General features: G+C 40.7%; 1 protein-coding gene across 10 annotated transcripts in view; it reads right to left on the bottom strand.

Annotated features, from left to right (window-relative positions):
* Nucleotides 1-19,907, bottom strand: part of ELMO1 (engulfment and cell motility 1) — a 521,237-nt gene that overhangs the window by 254,165 nt on the left and 247,165 nt on the right. For all 10 annotated transcript variants that reach the window (XM_032871418.1, XM_032871458.1, XM_032871410.1 and 7 more), the window contains one exon: nucleotides 13,693-13,797. In XM_032871418.1, coding sequence (XP_032727309.1) covers nucleotides 13,693-13,797 — 105 coding nt within the window. The remainder of the gene's footprint in view (nucleotides 1-13,692; nucleotides 13,798-19,907) is intronic.

The following is a 19,907-nucleotide window of genomic DNA, read 5'->3' as shown; positions in this document are numbered from 1 at the left end:
TAAAAGTAGAGAGATGGAGAGAGATATATCTTGGTGTAGAGGCTACTTTTAGGCAATAAGCTTGAGCAATAGAAACCTGAGTAAGGTAAAAGGGCCCAGAGCAACCACCAAGCTCAATACAAAGAGGCAATGCAAACAGACTTATTAAGTGACCCTCCTCGAAATAGTCACAATTCCTAACTGCCAACTAAAACCAGGCACAGTTCCTAAGATTACCAAAAAAGGGAAAATTCCATACTTTTCCTATACCTCCTCACTCTGCCCTTTAACTGTGGTCCCTCACCACTGCCTTGTCACAGACGATTTTTCTTTTGCTGTCCTGCCTGCTGCTTCTTTGTGGTATGTTCAATAAACTCTGTTGTTCTGCCTTGGGTGAATTCTTTCACCAACTACCCTACTGGCCCCCACCCAACTGGATCACCCCCAATCTGGTGACCCCCATCTGACTGGAGCACCCCCCACTTGGTAACATGAATCAAAACAAAATGACTAGCTATATTAATTTCAGACTTTCTGAGTAAACTTCAGAGCAAGGAAAATTGCCAGGGGGAAAAGAGACACATTAGATAATGACAAAGAGTTCAATTGTTCAAGAGAACAATAATTTTTAAATACATGCACCTAACCATGGAACACTGAATTATGTTGAGCAAAAACTGATAAAAATGTGAGGAAATAGAGGCAAATCTGCTTTTATGCTTAGAGACTTGAATATCTGTATTTTGGTAATTTATAGATCCAACAGGCAGATAATCATTAAGTACACAGTTGAAATGAACAGTACCATGAATCAACTCGATCTAATTGATGTGCACAGGATACATCATCCAACAACAGTCAAATACACATTCTTCTTAGATGCACATGGAACATTTACAAGATAAACCATATTCCAGGCTATAAGACATATCTTAACAGAAAAAAATAGAAATCACAGAAAGTATGCTCTTGGGCAATGGAATTAAACTAGAAATCAATACCTCAAAGGTAATTGGGAAATCCCAAAATATTTGGAGTTTGAACAACACACATCTAAATAACACAAGGCTTAAAGAAAAAGCCTAAATAGTTTTTGAAAATATTTTGAACTAAATGAAAATGAAAATAGAGTTTTTAGAAATGTGTGGGATACAGCAAAGGCAATGCTTACAGGGAAAATTACAGCATTTGATGCATATATTATAAAAGAAGAAAGATGTAAAATCCATAATCTAAGCTTCCACTTTAGGAAACCAGAAAAGAACAAATTAAATCTGCAGTAAGTGGAAGACAGTAGTAATAAGAATAAGTGCCAAAATCAATGAAACAGAAAACTGGAAATCCAACACAAAAAAATCAGTGAAGCCAAAAGATCAATTAAATAATAAGATCAATTAAAGTGATAAAGATCAATTAAAATGATAAAATTCTGGGGTGCCTGGGTGGCTCAATGGGTTGAGCCTTTGCCTTCGGCTCAGGTCATGATCCCAGGGTCCTGGGATTGAGCCCCACATTGGGCTCTCTGCTCAGCAGGGAGCCTGCTTCTCCCTCTCTATCTGCCTACCTCTCTGCCTACTTCTGCCTACTAGTGATTTCTCTGTCTGTCAAATAAATTTAAAAAAAAATCTTTAAAAGGATGATAAAATTCTAGCAAGGCTAACCAAGAAAAAATGGGAGAAGATAAATTACCAACGTTGAAAATGAAAGAGGAGCCATCACTACAGACCCAATGATAATAAAAGGTAATAAGGTAATATTATAACAACTCTATGCCCACAAATCTGATAACATAGATGAAGAAGCCCAATTCCTCAAAATACAGGAGACATAGATAATCTGGATAGGCCTGTATCAATTAAAGGAACTGAATCAATAATTAGTAACCATTTAAAATGGAAAGCACCATGCCCAGATGGTTTTATTGGTGAATTCTACCCAACATTTAAAGAAGAAATCATGTCAATTCTCTACAATCTGTTCCAGAAAACAGAGGCAGAGGAACACTTCCTAATTTGTTCTATGAGGTCAGCATTACTCTAAGCCAAAATCAAAGACATTACAAGAAAGGAAAACTACACACAAACAGCTCTCATGAACACAGATGCAAAATGCTCAACAAAATATTATCAAATAGAACCCAAGAATTATACACTATAATCAAATGGGATTTATTCCAGATATGCAGTACTGGTTCAACATTCAAAAATCAATTAATGTAATTCATCAGAGTAAAGGAAGAAAAATCATACAATAATATTAATGCACATAGAAAAAGCATTTAACAAAATCCAATGTCCGGTCATGATAAAAACTCTCAGCAAATTAGGAATAGATGGTGTTATGGGCTCAGTTGGGCTAATGAATTGGGATAAATTCATTGACTGAATTCCTAATTCCTAGTGCCTCAGAATGTGACTTTATTTGGAGACAGGTTAATTATAGAGGTAATTAAGTCAAAATGAGGTCATTACAGTAGATCCTATTCCAATATGACTTATGTCCTTCCACAGGGCACAGACACAGACAGAAAGAAGACCACATGAGATCACAGGGAGAAGACAAACATCTACAAACCAAAGAGAGAGATCTTAGAAGAAATCAGTCCTGTTGACACCTTGATCTCAGACTTCTGGCCTCCAGAAATGTGAAGGGATATATTTCTGTTGTTTGAGCCACCCAGTCCATTTTCCTTTGTTACAGCAGTCCTAGCAAAATAATACTGATAGGGAACTTCATTAATTTAATAAAAACATCTATAAAACAATCTACAGGTAACTAACATCATACTTAATGCTGGGAAACTTAAGTCTTTCCCCCTAAGATCAGGATCAAGGCAAGATGTTCCTTCTTACCACTCCTCAATATGTTACTGAAAGTCCTAGGTAATGCAATAAGATAAAGGCTTGAAAAGTATACAGACTGGAAAGGAAGAAATAAACCTGTACAGAGATGACATGATTATCTATCTAGAAAATTCCAAAAACTCAACAAATAACTCCTGGAAGTAATGAGCAATGATAGCAAGGTTTGAGGATATTGGCTTATCAAATGTAACTAAGTGTACATGACTCATGCAAGGTGTTCATGATAGGGAAAACTGTGCGTGGCAGCATGGCAGGAGGATGTATGGGAACCTTCCGTATCTCTGCTCAATCTTTCTGTATACTTAAAACTTCTCTAAATAATAAAGTCTATTATTTAAAAATAACTGGAAAGCCAATGAGGCCTATAACACCTTCCAACTCTAGGCACACAAAAGAGAGAGAATTCCCAGAAAACTTTCCTCCTTAAAAAACATGCAGAAGTGATCTGCAGCTCCTGGAACTTCCGCACTGTTAAGTGGTGCAGCAATGAGAGCAAAAAGGGAAGAAACAACAGCAAATCTCTAGCATGGCAGCTACTGGGCTCTGCCCCATGAAGGTAGAAAATGTATAATCAAAGAAGAGGATCAAATTATTGATCAATGCAGCAGAAAGGAGGCAGCTGGTCACAGAGCAAATACTCAATAAATATTTATTTGTTCAGCATAGTGAGATATTAAAATGGACAATGTGGACTGAGAGAGGCCCAGTTTGGAGAAAGAATGGGAAGGTATTACAAAGTCTAAGAGACCTCAGGACAGTGACTCTCAGCTCAGGGCTTCACCGGTCCTCTACGGAGGGCGTCTGTAGTTTCTACCCTTATAATTCACACTGGGCTTAGGTTTACAGTGTGTCCACTACACAGAGTTCATTATGTAGCTTGGTTTTATGTAGCTTCATTTTTTTCTCAAGCAATCCATCACTGTGTTTTAAAGTCCTACTGCATTTTAAAATAAACAAACAAACAATAAACAAAACCCTTCAAATATATGACCCTGCAATTGCACTACTGGGTATTTACCCGAAAGATACAGATGTAGTAAAAAGAAGGGCCACATACACTCCAATGTTCATAGCAGCAATGTCCACAATAGCTAAACTATGGAAAGAGCTGTGATGTCCTTCAACAGATGAATGAATAAAGATGTGGTCCATATATACAATGGAATATTACACAGCCATCAGAAAGGATGAATACACAACTTTTGCATCAACATGGATGGGACTGGAGGAGATTATGCAGAGTGAACTAAGTCAAGCAGAGAAAGTCAATTATCATATGGTTTCACTTACTTGTGGAACATAAGGAATAACATGAAGGACATTAGGAGAAGGAAAGGAAAAGTGAAGGGGAGGAAATCAGAGGGGGAGGTGAACCATGAGAAACTGTGGACTCTGAGAAACAAACTGAGGGTTTTAGAGGGGAGGGGGTTAGGGGGATGGGTGAGTCTGGTGGTGGGTATTAAGGAGAGCACAGATTGCATGGAGCACTGGGTATTATATGTAAACAATGAACCTTGGAACACTGCATCAAAAACTAAGGATGTACTGTATGGTGACTAACATAACACAATGGAAAAAAATATTCTGAACCTAATACCCAGCCTGGGCTGGTAGCCAAGGAGAAGGAAACAGGTAGTTATCATGTTTTAGTCCTGCTTCAGATTCCAGAAACTAAAACCAGTACCAAAAGAACTCAGGTGGTGAACACAGAGCGTGTACACTGTTATGTCCAGCAGATCATGTATGTGGAACCTGCCTGCCTCTGCTCAGATAACGGGTCTTCAAAGACAAAAGCAAGCCCATATTGAACAATGATCTCATCCCAAGGCCTGAAGCATCCCATTCAAATCACTGACTTTGGAAGTCAGAAATTATGCCTTCCAGTGCAATTAGTAAATCTAATCACATATATTCACACTCTCAGGGGGTCCTGACTGGCAGTAACAGCTTGGTTATTCACAATCAATAAAATTAATGCCGCTATTTTTGTAACATGAAAAAGCTACATAAAAACAAGCCTCCGGACTGTGGACCTTGGTCAAAGAAAGAATAAAAATAAAAGCAAAGAATAAAGTATGTAAATGAATTAATAGAAAAAGAGTCATTTTAAAGTCCCAGCAAGGCTATGCCTTGGGGTCCTTGTTATTCCAAATTGATTCTGTGCTCCAGATCACCTAGAAGGAAAACGTCGTTCAAATAAAAAAGGTTCCTTTACACGAAACTGTGTGTTTAACTGGCAACATATAATTTCATTTAAAAAAAAAAATTAGGAGCAATTGCCGCTAAAGCCATTTCAGGGACAAGGGGAGGGGAGGATCTGTCAGCACTGTGAGAACAAAAAATGATGTGCCACCAAGCTTTATTCCAATCATTTGCTTCATAGTTAAGTTTAATTACACATTACACACTGTCCTGTAATTATGCCGCTTGGGAAACTGCCAATTTCCCCCTCGAAATGTTAAAAGTTCCTTAATTTATTTTAAAGACTCAGCACTGCCTCCATCAGCACCCTGCCTTAGCGCATGTAGGATCCTTGGTTCCTGCTTCCTTGAAATGCCAGCTAGTGGGCAGCAAGAGACCCACTGCATGGTCTGACAAAGAGTGTGGAAGGCTGACCATGCTTGGAGCCCCAAGAACACCGGTCCAGTGTACTTACAGTAAGATCTGATGACACTTCTTCCTTAAAGTTTACAACTGGAGAATTTGAGAAGCATGCCTATTCCTTTTGCCTGCCCTCAGGAGGCTGAAATTTCGATGCTTTATTCTTAGTGAGAGAGAGATGAGGCATTAGTCAAGCACAACTTTATGGATTAGGAAAAGGACCAGGCAAAGAAAATGGCTTCAGCACCTACCGCGTGCTGATAATGTATCCAGAACTTCACAGAGGTCGCTGTAGACCACTGGCACCGGTGATTGCTAACTCAAGTCCCTCGGATACAAGGCAGGTAACAAGAATGCATGAAGCAGCCAGACAGACTAGAACAGAGAGTTCTGGGGCTCATGGTAATTTGAAGAGGGGATGCATGCCCTGCCTACAGGCAATTCAAATTCTCTTCCCTTTAAAAATACTAAACAAACCCAACCACAGACTCATTTGAACTGCAGCTGCGACCCACCCCCCACCCCCGTCCCATATGAATCTACAAACCCCTAAAAGCCACTGGAAGCAGAGTACTTGGCTTTAAATTAATTTCTGGCTCTTCCTCAGCTGTGTGACCCTGGGCAAGCCACCTAACTTCTCTGTGTGAAGTTTCCTCATCTGTAAAATAGAAATAACAACACTGCTGATGTCATAGGGGTGCTGTGAAAGATTAATATATGTGCTTAGCATAGTGGTTATCTCATGGCAAGCTCTGTGTTTGCTCTGACAAGTATGTTTATGCCCTCGGACACAGGAGAGAGAAATCAAAAAGAGTTTCCCCAAAACGGCTTTGAACTTGAGGCAGGCCTCAACAAACAGAGATCTGTGTACTGGAAGAAGAGGGTACAAGGGTCACCTTTTCTTCCCATCCCTGGGAGCACTGCATGGAAGATTACAAATAATGTGTGTTAAGCAGTCAAAATGAGGCAAAGGCTTAAAAGATGGTAGCTTTTTACATCCTAGGTCATCTCAGAGCATTTTTTTTTCAGTGCTGCCTCCAGACCTAGGCCTCCAAATCCCAGTGGTGAGTTAGGGTCTAAGCCAGTATTTCCCCCAACTATTTTTTAGAAGTATTGTTTACTATGTATGCATCATGAGAAGGAAGAATCCATTTAAAGGTTCTGAAATAGTGTAAACACACTTTAAATTTTTCATCTGTTAAAAAAAAGTGAAATGGATAAAAATAGTGGGAGAAGCTTAAGAAAACAATTCTTAGGTACAAATAGCCATCTTTTCCCATAATAGAATTTACTTCATGTATTATAAATATTTCTGTTCTGATTTGGCATAACATTTGAAACATACATGTGCCCTGGCTCACAGCTACATGAAACCATTATAATTCACCTTATTTTTAAAGGGAGTTCTATTTTACCCGACTTGGGAGATCCATTAACGTCTAGCATCGTCACCCAGGGTGCAAAAATATTCCAATTAGATGAAATGTTCATCATAAATTAGGAGGCAAAAATTGCAGGCTGCATGAAAAACAAGTAGTTTCCAGTGTTTACTCTTAATTTTGTTACTAGAAACCTCAAGATTTCAGAAATTCTGTATAAGTTACGTAACAGCTTCATTAAGAAAACATTTTACTCATGACAAATATTACACCAAAGAAAACATACAAGAGGGGTCAGGTTTATTCTAGTCCCCATTGACCCAACACCAGAATATTTCTCTAAGAAGTAGTGCCATTCCTTAAAATTAGGTCACTGGTTAAGAAAGTGAGTCCTAAGTGATTCGACAGAGTTAAACAGTATGATAATTTATAAAATGGTGAAACATTTACCTGCTCAAAATATTGTGGGAAACGGCAAAGAACTATCAAGTAAAGGTTTTGTGACTTGGTAGATTTGCCCAGGATAGGTCACATCTAAAAATCCAGAAGGAAACAAGAAAAAACCTAAGGCGGAGAAAAACAAACAAGCAAAAAAAAAAAAAAAAAACATGATAAAATGAGCTCTACTCTCTTCTTTTGCCTGCTGTTCTAATTTCTGCTATTTACCAACTGGACCCCGCTCTTCTTGTTGAACACCATATCCACTGTGCGTGACACCAGCCTGGCAGATGGGAGGTGTTTGATAATACTTCCTGAATGGGTCAGTGAATGAATAAATGTGCATGTTAAAGGAATTTCTCTTCCTTTAGTTAGATGCTTTTGAGCATCTAAGAAGATGGGCTGTTTTCCTTTTCTGTGTGAATTTTTTTTCCACGGAAAAAGATGTAAGCAATAACAGAAATATCACATTTGCATGCATTTGGCTTTTATTGTTGCACATTGAAATAGCTTATCTGACGTCTTTAGGGCCTGGGATTAATGCACAACATGCTTCTGTCTGGCTGCAATGCCAAGGGGGAGACAGATGACTGACAATAGGTTCTGAAGCTCCCCTCATCTTCCAAATGTCACTTCTCATGTCACTAGTCTGAAACTTAACAACCACATCGGAAATCTGGAAAGCTCTGCAATGATACCTTTGCCAGGCTCATTTATTCCTTTAAATAACATCATTTGAGTCTCAGGCACATATTCGGTAATATGGTAACGTAGAGGAAAAAGGCAGCCTAGGTTTTCAGAGGATTTACAATTTAGTAAAGACAATGTGACACAGTTTACAAAGTTTGTAGTTAAATGGAAAGAGAAGGGACCACCTCTCTTACTTTTAGGAATGACTTCCTGATTATGCTAGATTTAGGAAGACGGTAAGTAAATACCAACATTTCCTTGATGGCATCATCAATTCTCCGTGTCTTCTAATCATGTGTCTTGGATTCTGTCCTCTTTCCCTCCATTTCAAGAACAGCACTATTATGTTCACCACACTCCAAGCCCAGAGACAGGAAGCTGGAGACTGAATGGAAGGAGGCTAAGATTGAAAGGCCAAAGACCTAAGTTCAGGTTCTGCTTGTCTACTAGCTATTTGACCTAATGGAACTCTCCACACCTCTCCAGATCCCAGTTACTGAGTCTACAAAATGGTGATGACAGTGCTTCTCTCAAGGATTTTCTTCAAGTCTGAGCTAACTTATGCAACATGTCTCATATGTTACCCAACCTCCTCTAAGTACACATTTTCTCAGCTCAAACATGGGATGACAAATGGGACCATAAAGACTGAACTGCATCCTGAAGCCACTCTTTTTTTTAGTTGGAACATGTCTTAAGTATTTTTATGATCCTACTTCTTCCTCAGACCTGGCTACCGTGCATTTTGGAGACCAGAGATTTCCACGTTATTACTTTCTGCTTTGTGGCTCAATCCTGACTCCCACAACAGCCAGCATGACTCTTGAACCAAATGTAAAACCAAGTCATTTCGGGTTTTTCAGCAGCTCCCAATGAATAATTAAATACAACAAGAATACACGTTATTAGTCCAAAGGTTTTATTTCCAGTGGAGTCGCTAATCTTCTTTTTTCCAACGTATTAAAGAGTTGCCACTCCAGGGAGAGGGAAAAAGAGCAAAACAAAAAAAGCAAACAAAAACAAAACATGTAACACACTCAGCTCTGTACCATTATCCTGCCTGTGAAATAATGACAGCAGGCTCAAGGGAACGAGCCAAGTGCCACCCTCCACCTCTCACAGAGAGAGCTTTGGTGTGGAGAGCTGGGGAGAGAAGCATTTCCAGAAAAAATGAAAGCAATTATGCCCAGAGTAAATAAGACCCAGAAGTCTCAAATCATGCTATGCCTCCAGATTTTACTCCAGGCATAGTGGGATGCTCAGATTTGCAATTCTTCCTTGTGTTCTGGGTCTGTCCATGTGTGGGGTAATTCAATTACATCCAGTGCTTTCATTACTACCCAGTTACAGAGTACATTTAAATAACACATAAGAAAAGGCTGCTGGTTAATAAACTCATGTTGCAAAAAATATATACCTTTATGTAGTTGTTAAAAGGAAAAATGATAGGAATTAATCCTTGGCAAGAGGCCATTTAAATAAAAACTAAAGAAAGTCTCTAATCAATTAACAAGGAATTATTAAAATCTACGATATGCCAGGTACCACAAGAGGGAGGCTTATGGGCCAGGGGTAGTTCCCAAAGGGTTCTGAACTCTGTTTAGAAAGATCATCCTAGAAGCTGGCATGGAAGGTGGCTAGGAAGATACTAGACTTCAGCAGGGAGGCCAGTAAGACAAAACGGCAATAATCTACATGAACAGATTAAAGGTAAGGATGAAGGTTAAGGACATAGAATTTACCGAATGTGGGGTTTACCTGGGTTTGAACTCTGCTGCTCACATCTCACCGCCTACTAGACATGTACATCCACCGGACAGCGGTCCCACGTGCATATAAGGCTGTGGATGTCGCCAAATGACTAGCCCCTCACAGACACACACTTTGTCTCATTAATGACATGACCATCCTGTATTCACGCAAGCCAGTCGTCTCCCTCTTCCTCAGAGAGAGCCCAGTTTATTTCAGTTCCAAGATAATTCACTCAAACTGCTTCTCCCCAGTGCCCTAAACACTACCTTAGTTCCATTTCTCCTTAAGTTCCCCAATTTTTATTTTTGTCTCATCTTGATTTTTCACATTTGTTTTCTGGCAGGAAAGTGATTTTTCTAAAATTAACTCCCATCATCTTTACTTAAAACACTTCCAAAATTCTTCAATGCCTTGAGGTTAAAGTCCAAACAAACAGCTTCACAGGTCCTCTAGGGTCCCTAATGAACCAGCCCACATCTGCCTCAAGCCAAGATCATATTCAGCACTCCCTGTTTTGGCCACACTATACGATTTTTCGTTCCCTAAAAAAAGGCACACACCTTTATACACTTGTTTGCATGTCTCCCTCCACCTGGATTACTTTCCCACATCCCCTTCCCTTCACCAGATTGTCTAGCATTATCCAGTAGGTCTTACTGTAGATGCCACTTCCCCCAGGAAATTTTCCAGACCTGACTCTCCCTTGTGTCCCCAGTGTCTTCCCTGCGCCACCACCACCCAATCAAAATACATTCCAAGTGGCTTGGAAAGTGCCTGGTATTTATCTCTTCACCCCTCCTTTCCATCTTCAGACAGTGAACTCCTCAAGGACAGGACTCACGAGTGACTTCATCCTTGGGGAATCGCCATCACCTAGCTCCCTGCTGGGCATCTGATAGTGACTCAGAAAACATGTGCAGCCTGAGGCACTGAGAAGAGACAAGGTCTACAGTGGAATCCTTGGGATGGTGTGCATTAGAAGGACAGGCAGAAGGAGAGAAAGTCCCCAGGGAGACTAAGAAATGGACAAAAAGAGAACCAAGACAGATAGGACTGGCTTCAGGCAAAACAAAAAACAAACCAAAAGACAAAAAAACAAACAAAAAAACTGGTCAGTGGCAAATTGTATCCAATGTCAATGGAAAGGCAGTTGAGACAAAGGTGGGGAGTAGGGGGTTGGGCGGGGTGCTATACTCCTTTTGGCAGGAGAACAGCTTCTGGAAAGTGATGAGTGGAAGCCTTGGTACGGGGTATTGAAAAGTGAGTGGCAGGTTAATGAACATAGGGCAAGAAGACAATTCGGAAAAGTACAAATACACGGTGATTGAAGGAAGAGGATAGCTGGAAGGGGGTGTCGGGGCAAAGAGGAAATATCTGTGTGTGTGCCTGTGTGCAAGTGTGTATGTGTGTGTTACAATTCCTTTTAAAGATCTCAACTGTACTGTGACTGGCAAAGTGACAGGTGAGACCATATTCAGGTACAGAATAAGCATTTATTGAATGAAAGATATAAGTAATGAATAACTACATTCAGTCAGGAAATTTATCTGGTCAAAAACAAAGCAAATTTCATCAATATAAACTTATTCTAAAAAGGAACCCAACTTTATATGTTTCAGAAGAGACCACTCAGCTCATAGTTCAAAATGTAATTAGCTGTCTGAGATGACGGTTTCCACCGTCTGTACCATTTCACTATTACTGGGATAACTGTTTCCAGAGTCATCCCAAAACTTCCTCACAGAAAGCCTCAGACTTTATATGTGGTCCCCTAACCCCAATTGTTCATGTAAATAGCTTTGGCTTTCCATCCAGGAGTTAATGCCCTAAAGTCAGATGGGACACAGAAAACCTCAGGAAACTGACACTTTTGAGAAAATAACAGACATTTCAGTTATAGATGCAGAGATATAGACAGGCTTACATATAGATACTATCTAATCAGCAAAGAAAAGGGCATGTGAAAAAAAATAATAAAAAAGAAAACGGCAGGTGGACAAAAAGGGCCACATTTTTCTTTACAAATAGTTTTTTTTTTAAGATTTTATTTGTTTATTTCTGAGAGAGAGAGAGCACAAGCAGGCAGAGTCAGAGAGAGAAGCAGGCTCCCTGCTGAGCAAGGAACCCAATGCGGGACTCAATCCCAGGACCCTAGGATCATGACCTGAGCAGAAGGCAGCAGCTTAACTGACTGAGCCACCCAGGTGTCCCTATAAATGGTTTTTTTTTTTCAAGTTTCTATCAGAAGTCAAGCTCTTTCAGGTGGCCATGTATTAATTTACTTATGACAGTTTAGAGAATGCATTGAGGAAAATGGGTTCCAAATGTTAAATTACTTTTCATGAGACATATGCTTCTTATATAATTAACAATATATTCAGCATCAATAAGCTCTAATTTTAGAAACTTTCATCCACAAACATTAATCAGTTAGTGCTAAATTCAATTTCTATTTGGCTTCTTCTTTTCACACTCAACCCTCCAAGGCTATATACGATAAGGTATCTCAACAATATTAATTTACTTACTGTGAGAGCAGATTGTATTCCTAGAAAAAAAAATCTGTGCAATAAATATACGTGCATATAAGCCAAATTAAACTCTCATGAAAAAATAATTTTCTTATGAAAGACTGCATTTCTGACCAAGCACCTGATCCCCAACTGTCTGCAGGAATGCATAAAATCCTTTACATAATCAAATTATAAATAACATTTCAGTATAAATCAAAGCTTGTCAAACCGCATATATAGAAAAACACATAAAGTTAAAATATAGTGCCTACAAGGAACTCAGAAATCTGGCATGACTTTTTTCAAGGGGCCACTGCTGGGTAGAACAATCTTTCATGTGCAGAGTGTCCCATAATTCTAGGCTTTGGCCAGGTACCCCACTGGCATGGCGACAACAAAACCTACCCACACATTTCCAAATGCCTCCTAGGGAAGTACTGCTTCCTTGTTTGGAGAGGAAACTTTAGCCTAGACAAAAGGAACTGCTCCCATTTACATCACTAGACCACGATGGTGCCAGGTCTTGAACCCTGGTCTCCAGAAAGCCAGTGCCGCCAAGGGGGATCTAACAGAGAACGTCAGTGTAATAGACTCATCTTCTAGTCTGAGCCTTACTCTTGCTGCATTAGGCAATTTGTTCATCAAGTATTTTCTAAGCTGAGGGCTAGTCATTTCAACCACTCACAATTCCCTTGTCCATTTATTCATATCCTCCTCCATTTCAATCTTGGATGATATACCTCAACCCGACTGAATCTGGGCCCCTCTCCTTGAAGACAAGGTAGGAGTCAGCACAAATCCAGGGCCTCCAGTGGAGCAGCCCTACGTCACCCTCCCTAGGCTCCTGGGAGTTCACACTTGGTCCTTCCCACACCTGTCTTGCCCACTCAGCAGGGGGCGCCTTCCTTCTGGTTTCCTTCTGCCCCGCCCACAAAGGAGTCTGTCTCTCTCTCCAGAGTGGGAGTTTCACTAGTTTGCTACAAATTATGAGAAAAGGCATTTCTCTTTCCTCCCCATCTCTCCCATTTTTCTCTTTGTGTTTTATCTTATCATGTCTCTGGCATTGGACTGAACAGAAGGAGAACCAGAGAGAACCCTCGGTCTCTTTTCTACCAAGTGGAATAAGCCTTAGGGGTCTCCACTAACGCTGGGATTGTGCAGGTTTGGGGTGGAGAGTTCATTCTCCTTCCTTGCTATTTAAGTCTGAGAGTTTTTGTCATAATCCACTATTCAACTATAGATAAGACATTTTCTGGTATCTGTTGTGTTTTTTTTAATGTCATCACATGAGAAAATTTAAGTCAAAAATCTTAATTTCAAGTGTCCCTCTTGATTTAATTTTGACATTTATTTTACAGAATGGGGAAAGTCACAACTCTGGAGCCATTCATCTCAGAGTAATACCTCCATATCTGCAAGTTAGAAATTCAAATTCAGTAGGAAACATACACCAGCTTCGAGACACTTCATGCTTACCCGGATGTAGGCATCCTGGTGGTGCTTGGCGAAGTACAGCATGTTGTCCAGGGCTAACATCCCAGGGGGCGTCTGGGTGAAGTCCATGGCGGGGTTGACATGATTCTGTGAGGAAAACAAAATGTTTGATCAGGTTAATTCTCTCTCCAGCTCCAAATAATCAAGGAGCATGATTTTCTCTCTTCATGTGAACCTTCTGGGGTGGGGGCTTCTTTCTACAGGTGCAGATTTCCTATCCAGGGTTAGGAAACTCAACTGAAGAGTGAAATATAGGATTATTCATGGACATAGGGCCCTGTGAGGAAAAGAAAATAATGTAAAAACTGCCCTTCAGGGATCTGTGCGGTTGGTAGAACCAACAGCATTTGCGGCGGAAGACCTGGGATGAGGCCACATCTCTGGCATTCATCCTTCTGCACTTTAGCTTCCTCATCCTCATGGGTCGGGGCTAAGTACAGCCGGGCCTGCCCATGGACTTCCTGACCTGTCCAGGCTTACACCATCTGCAGGCCTGCGAGGCAGACACTTGATACAATTCAGGAGTCTACACGGTCCTGACATCAGCCTGCTGCCAGGCAGTGTTCTGGCTCTGGGGTCACTACACACAGGGCCGAGAGCCACAGAGACAAAATAATAGCTACAAACAAGCCCAGCAAATTCTCCATATGTTCAAGATCATTCATTAAAACCGCAAGATGGCTGCTCAGAGCTGCAAACCACTCTCCACCATAAACCATTAAAAATGATCACCAAGATCTGTCCCAAAAATTCAAGTCTAAATGGTAAATGATTTAAGGAAAGTCTTTTTTTTTCTGTTAAAGAGATGAAAAAGAAACGTTAAAGAAATAGATAATAAAGAAAACCGCTTTTGCCTCATAACCCAGGTAATTTGTATGCAACTACGTTATTTTTGTTTTGTTCCTGAATATGTCTTAATAAAAAGGCCGAATCTCTGATTTACCAGGGAAATTTGGGTTTGCTGCAATTTTTTCTAATTCAAGTACAGGGAGGCCTTCTTGTTCACTTGTTCAAGGTTCAAACAACTGACACTTTTCTACATTATTGAAGAGTACTTAAACTGTCTTTTCCATTCTGCTTTGAAAAAGAAATTATGAGATAATAAAGGACATCTAAAATTATAGGACTATTGGCCCATTTCAGTTTTGAGAGCTTCTCTGTCCATCTCTCTATATCAAGTTGGGTCAGTGCAGTGACTTCAATATTTTATTTTAGCACTTTGTTCTGATTAATTTAAGATGTTGGAAAGATTTGGGGCACCTGGGTGGCTCAGTCAGTTAAGTGTCTGCCTTTGGCTCCAGTCATGACCCTGGGGTCCTGGGATCAGGCCCTCTATAGGGCTCCCTGCTCAGCAGGGGAGCCTGCTGCTCCCTCTGCCTAATGCTCCCCATGCTTGTGCTATCTCTCTCTCTCTCCAATAAATAAATAAGATCTTTTAAAAAAAAGATATTGGCAAGATCTTTTTCCTAACCCAAGTTAGGATAAGAAAGATATATCTCCTAAAATAAATCTAATTATAACAAAAATGAAAATCACTGGGCAGATCAAATGTAGTGGGGTTCAGCCTTCATCTGATACTCACTGGAGTAAGAGGGTCAGGCTTGTATTCAAGAACAAGGGGATCAAAAGGCTGGAAATAAATGACCAGAGATTCTGTCTAAAAAGTTAACTTGTAAAGAAAGGTTTCAGGACAGCTTTAGTTCTTTAGAAGAAAAGAGTGGAATTCCTCCATTATACCTAAATTTATTATTTTGTCTTTGATATGCTACATTTTAACATTTTAAAGTCACATTTTACAAGTTGGTATTTACTGAGTACTTCCTGAGGGCCGGCACGAGCTGGTGCTTTACACGCATTCTCTAATAATAATGAGGCGCTGGACATTATTGCTATTGTCCCCGCTTTTATGGATGGGAAACTGCCACTCAGATGAGACAAGAAGCTCGCCTGGGGCCTCCCAGCTTGGATTTGGCAGAGCAGGCAATGGCTTGTTTGGACAATATGTCTCAGCATGCTTTTGTTCCTACTTTGTTCCCTACCCCCGGCTTATCAGTCAAATGCATTTATTTTGGTACTGCTAGCACGCAGACTTCACATAGCCTGAGAAAAGTGTATTTGAGAAAAATCCAGGCTAATCAATATTAGCTGCTACGAACACAGCCCAGCCAACAAAGGAGAGTGTGCCAGATGTAAGCAAGAAAAACATGACATTTACTTCAGACCTATTTCTAGCATTGGCCTGAGTCCATTCCCAAAATAGACACACCAAAAGGAAATCAAATGACAAAAATTAGTTCTTCCGAATCCAGTTCGAATAACCCCACAGAGTTCTGTCAGGGAAGCTGACCAGGCAGCAGGTCCCCACGGCTCAAGAGTCATCTGTCTTGTGCCCACTGGGCTCCCGGGATCCACGCGGAGCCTCTTATCAGTCATCCCCTTCCTTGGGCACACACGGAGGGCATCAAATAGGGTGCTGCTGCTCTCAAGGAGGTCTCACGGTTAAGAAATCACGTGATTTATTTTTAGGATTCTTTTAAAGAGACAGACAGCTCTTTGGCAAATAGTCCAGATACAATAAGGCCTGCTCCTCGTCAGGCATTTTATAAAGTGCCTTGCATAAGCCAACGTTTAATCCTCATAAAACTCCCACTATGTAGGTTCTGTTATTATCTTGCTCCAAAAGACAAGGAACCGGGCTGGTAGCTGGGGAGCTTGCCTAGAGTTGCAGAGTCAGGATGAGGCAGAGTCCGAATCTGAACTCAGAGCTCGGGCTTTTGACCAGGATTTTAGTGCTGAGTTCATTGGTCACCTGGACACTGCTGGGAATTTCCCAAAGATGACCAAGGCAGGCCCTCGTCAGCTGTGGTTCTGCTCAACCAACGTCATCTGCTCCGGCAATGTGGGCCTGCGATCCATCCCTTTTAATAAAAGCTGTAATTTCTCCATCTCCCAGACATAACAGACCCAAGGCACTCTTGTGTTCAATAAACCATGCCCTATTGTCTCTAACAAACAGGCTCTCACTGAACAGAAGCCAATTAGAAAATAGTCTTTGATTTCCTATGACTTGTCTTAAATTATAAAGCATCACTGCTTTTTAGATAAAAAAAATTATTTTGTATTTGTGGGGGAACTATGTGCTCTCTTGCTCTCTCCCTCTCCTTCTCTTTTAAATTCAGGTACCATTTTCCCGGTCTCCCTCTCCTTGAAATGCTTGTTCCCTTTTTCTCTTTTGATTTTAATAGCCAGTGAAACGATTTTACAACCGCAGATTTTGATAATGAAAAAAAGTATATGAATTACATGCCAAAACATTTGAAAGCTTTCTTTACCGTGACAAAAATACTCTGAGAATCCAGCAAGGCCAACAGCTTCCCTACTCTTTTCTTATTTATGAGATTCTCTGGATACAGATTTATTTTCTTTTCTTGTTCCATGTTATTTTTTTCCACCTGTCTTGAAATGGAAGCTACAAGAGCTTTGATAAATAGCTTGAAATTTTCCCTTGTTTTACTGCAAAGCCCGTGTACCCCTGCACATCCTTCTGAGATGCCATTTGTTAGTGCCCGTAGAAGCGCCACTCCGTGCATCACATCAGACAGCTCTGGGCCCCCAGAGAAGGGGGTAGAGTCTGCCTCCCCTTCCAAAGCACCGGGCTTTATCACTTTGGGAAAAATGGTACCAAGCCATTGAAGAAAGTACAGTTTATTTTATACTGAACATTCTGGGGAGTGTTTGGGTATAGAGTTCCCAGAGAACTGTTTCTCTTCTGTTGCCCACATGCTAGCTTTTTAGCTGAGTTAATCACACATCCAAGGAAAGACTCAAGGCCCGAGATGGAGAACACTTACAACCTGTTCTAGGCCATACACCAAGCCCACTGGACAGCTGGAATGGCCTTCCGATATTAGCTAGGCTGGCAGCCTTACTTAATAGATGAGAAAACAGTACACTGGTAGAGAGCGATGATGCTCGAACCAGAGCAGCCATTTAAATCTCCCAGAGTGCTTGTTAAAACACCATGTCCTGGTCTCACCCCATAGTCTCTGATTCAGAAAGGTTGTAATGGCTCTGAGACTCTGAATCTCCACCTAATTCCCAAGTGATGCTGATGCTGCTGGATGGGGACCATACTTGGAGCCCCACTGGTGGCTGAAAGGCTCATTTCAAATAACACAAGCAATAGCAGAATAAGATCTAGAATCCAGACCCACTGCTTCCTCAAATCCCGTGCCACTTCTGCTAAAGCACACTGTGAATCCACTGGTTCCAATGGACAAATGCATTTTAAATATATTCACTGTTTGTCTGCTTTGGGCTTTGGGCTTCTCATTGAGAAAACAGACTCCTTGATACAGAAAAAAAAAAGTAATTTTAATTTAGAACCCTCTCATTTCTTCTATTGCTCAAATTTCTGACTAAAATAAGATGTATTAATACCTCTACTACACTCCTCAGGGAAAGTAGGAAACTGTCATCAGCCAATATTTTCTACTCCTGAATGCTTCCTGGTTAGGAAGCAGGGCTAGCACTAGCCTGAATGATTTTTAAATGATCTGTGTTTTTCAATTACCAATGCCATGCTAGTCCTTCGTTAGTGTGGTTAATAAAGAGATTATTACAATAATGCTTGCCAGATGGCATATTGTGGGGAAAGCCTTTGAGAATTTAGGAGTTAATATTTGTGCTATATGAGTGTCTACATTTGCTGCACAAATATAGCATTAAAAGCAACCTTTAAAACAAATCACATTGAGTGAATATTCAGTCCACGGAAAGCCCTCTCAAGGATATTTCATGAGGCTGGTAGTTTAAGGTCAGGTTCTCCAAGGCGGTGCAGTGTTCAGTTGGTACAATAGACCACTTGGGAGCTCTGTCAAACTACACATACCTCCCACTCCTCACCTCCCACCCAGGAGAAAGGACTACGTGGGCATTTCAACAGGATCCTTTGAAGTGCAGTTATCAACCTTGGATGCACCTGAAAATCCCCTGGGGAGCTTTGAAAAAATCCTGAGGCCCAGGCTGTACCCCAAATCTATTCAATGAGAACCTGGGTGGGAACCAAGAAACTGGACTTCTAAGCTCCCCAGATGATCCAATGTCTAGCCACAGTTGAGAACATGTTCCTAAATCTCGAGAGTGATCAGAATCTCCTAGGGGCTCTGTTCCAACAGATAATTGCCCCTTCCCCACTCTGGTTCTGATTCAGTAGATCTGGAGGCCTGAGAATGTGCATTCATATAAGTTCCCAGGTGCTGCTGATGGTTGCTGGGCCATACTTTGAGAACCGCTGCTCTAATGCCACAGTAACCCAATGCGAGAGTGTGTCAGGGACTTACATCTCCAGCCAATGGAGTTGGAACCTTGATTCCCTGTACAAGGGTTTGGTTATGCAGTAACTCTTAATTGAAATGCCTGCTCTATCGGACATCCGTCAACAGAAGAATGGATAAAGAAGATTAGGTGTACACACACAATGGAATATTACTCAGCCATCCAAAAAATGAAATCTTATCATATGCAATGATGTGGATGGAACTAGAAGGTACTACGTTAAGCGAAGTAAGTCAGTCAGAGAAAGACAATTATCATAGGATCTCACTCATATGTAGAATTTAAGAAACAAAACAGAGGATCATAGGGGAAGGGAGGAAAAAATAAAACAAGATGAAATTAGAAAGGGAGACAAACCATTAGAGACTCTTAACTATAGGAAACAAACGAAGGGTTGCTGGGGGCGGTAATTAGGTGACAGGCATTAAGGAAAGCATCTTATGTCACGAGTACTGAGCGTTATACACAAATGCTGAATCACTGAACTCTACCTCTGAAACTAATAATACACCAAATGTTAATTACCTGAATTTAAATAAAATAAAAATGTTTAAAAAAGAACTGTTTGAATTAGGGTCAGATTTCTACAGGGTCTAGGTTGGGACTTGGAATGAAAAAAGAAAAGAATTGTGTCAAAAAGAAATGTCAAAATCTCATGCAGTTGATGTTTAACTAAATATGTACAAACTGTAAAACCACGGTGATAATCATCTGTTACAAGAAAGAAAGAAAGAAAGAAAGAAAGAAAGAAAGAGGCAGGCTGCTCTAGGTGGGATATGCAGGCCTCAGCACTCTGTCACTGGCTACTTTGCACATTCATATAAGGAGGCTCTCGATAGCATCCGACTTTGTGATCCCCA

This window comes from Lontra canadensis, unplaced genomic scaffold (genome assembly GCF_010015895.1).
Source record: "Lontra canadensis isolate GAN:19392208 unplaced genomic scaffold, GSC_riverotter_1.0 scaffold2, whole genome shotgun sequence".
In the NCBI taxonomy this organism is placed as follows: Eukaryota; Metazoa; Chordata; class Mammalia; order Carnivora; family Mustelidae; genus Lontra; species Lontra canadensis.
The sequence above is the reverse complement of the archived record's forward strand: the minus strand, read 5'-3'. Positions and strand labels throughout refer to the sequence as shown.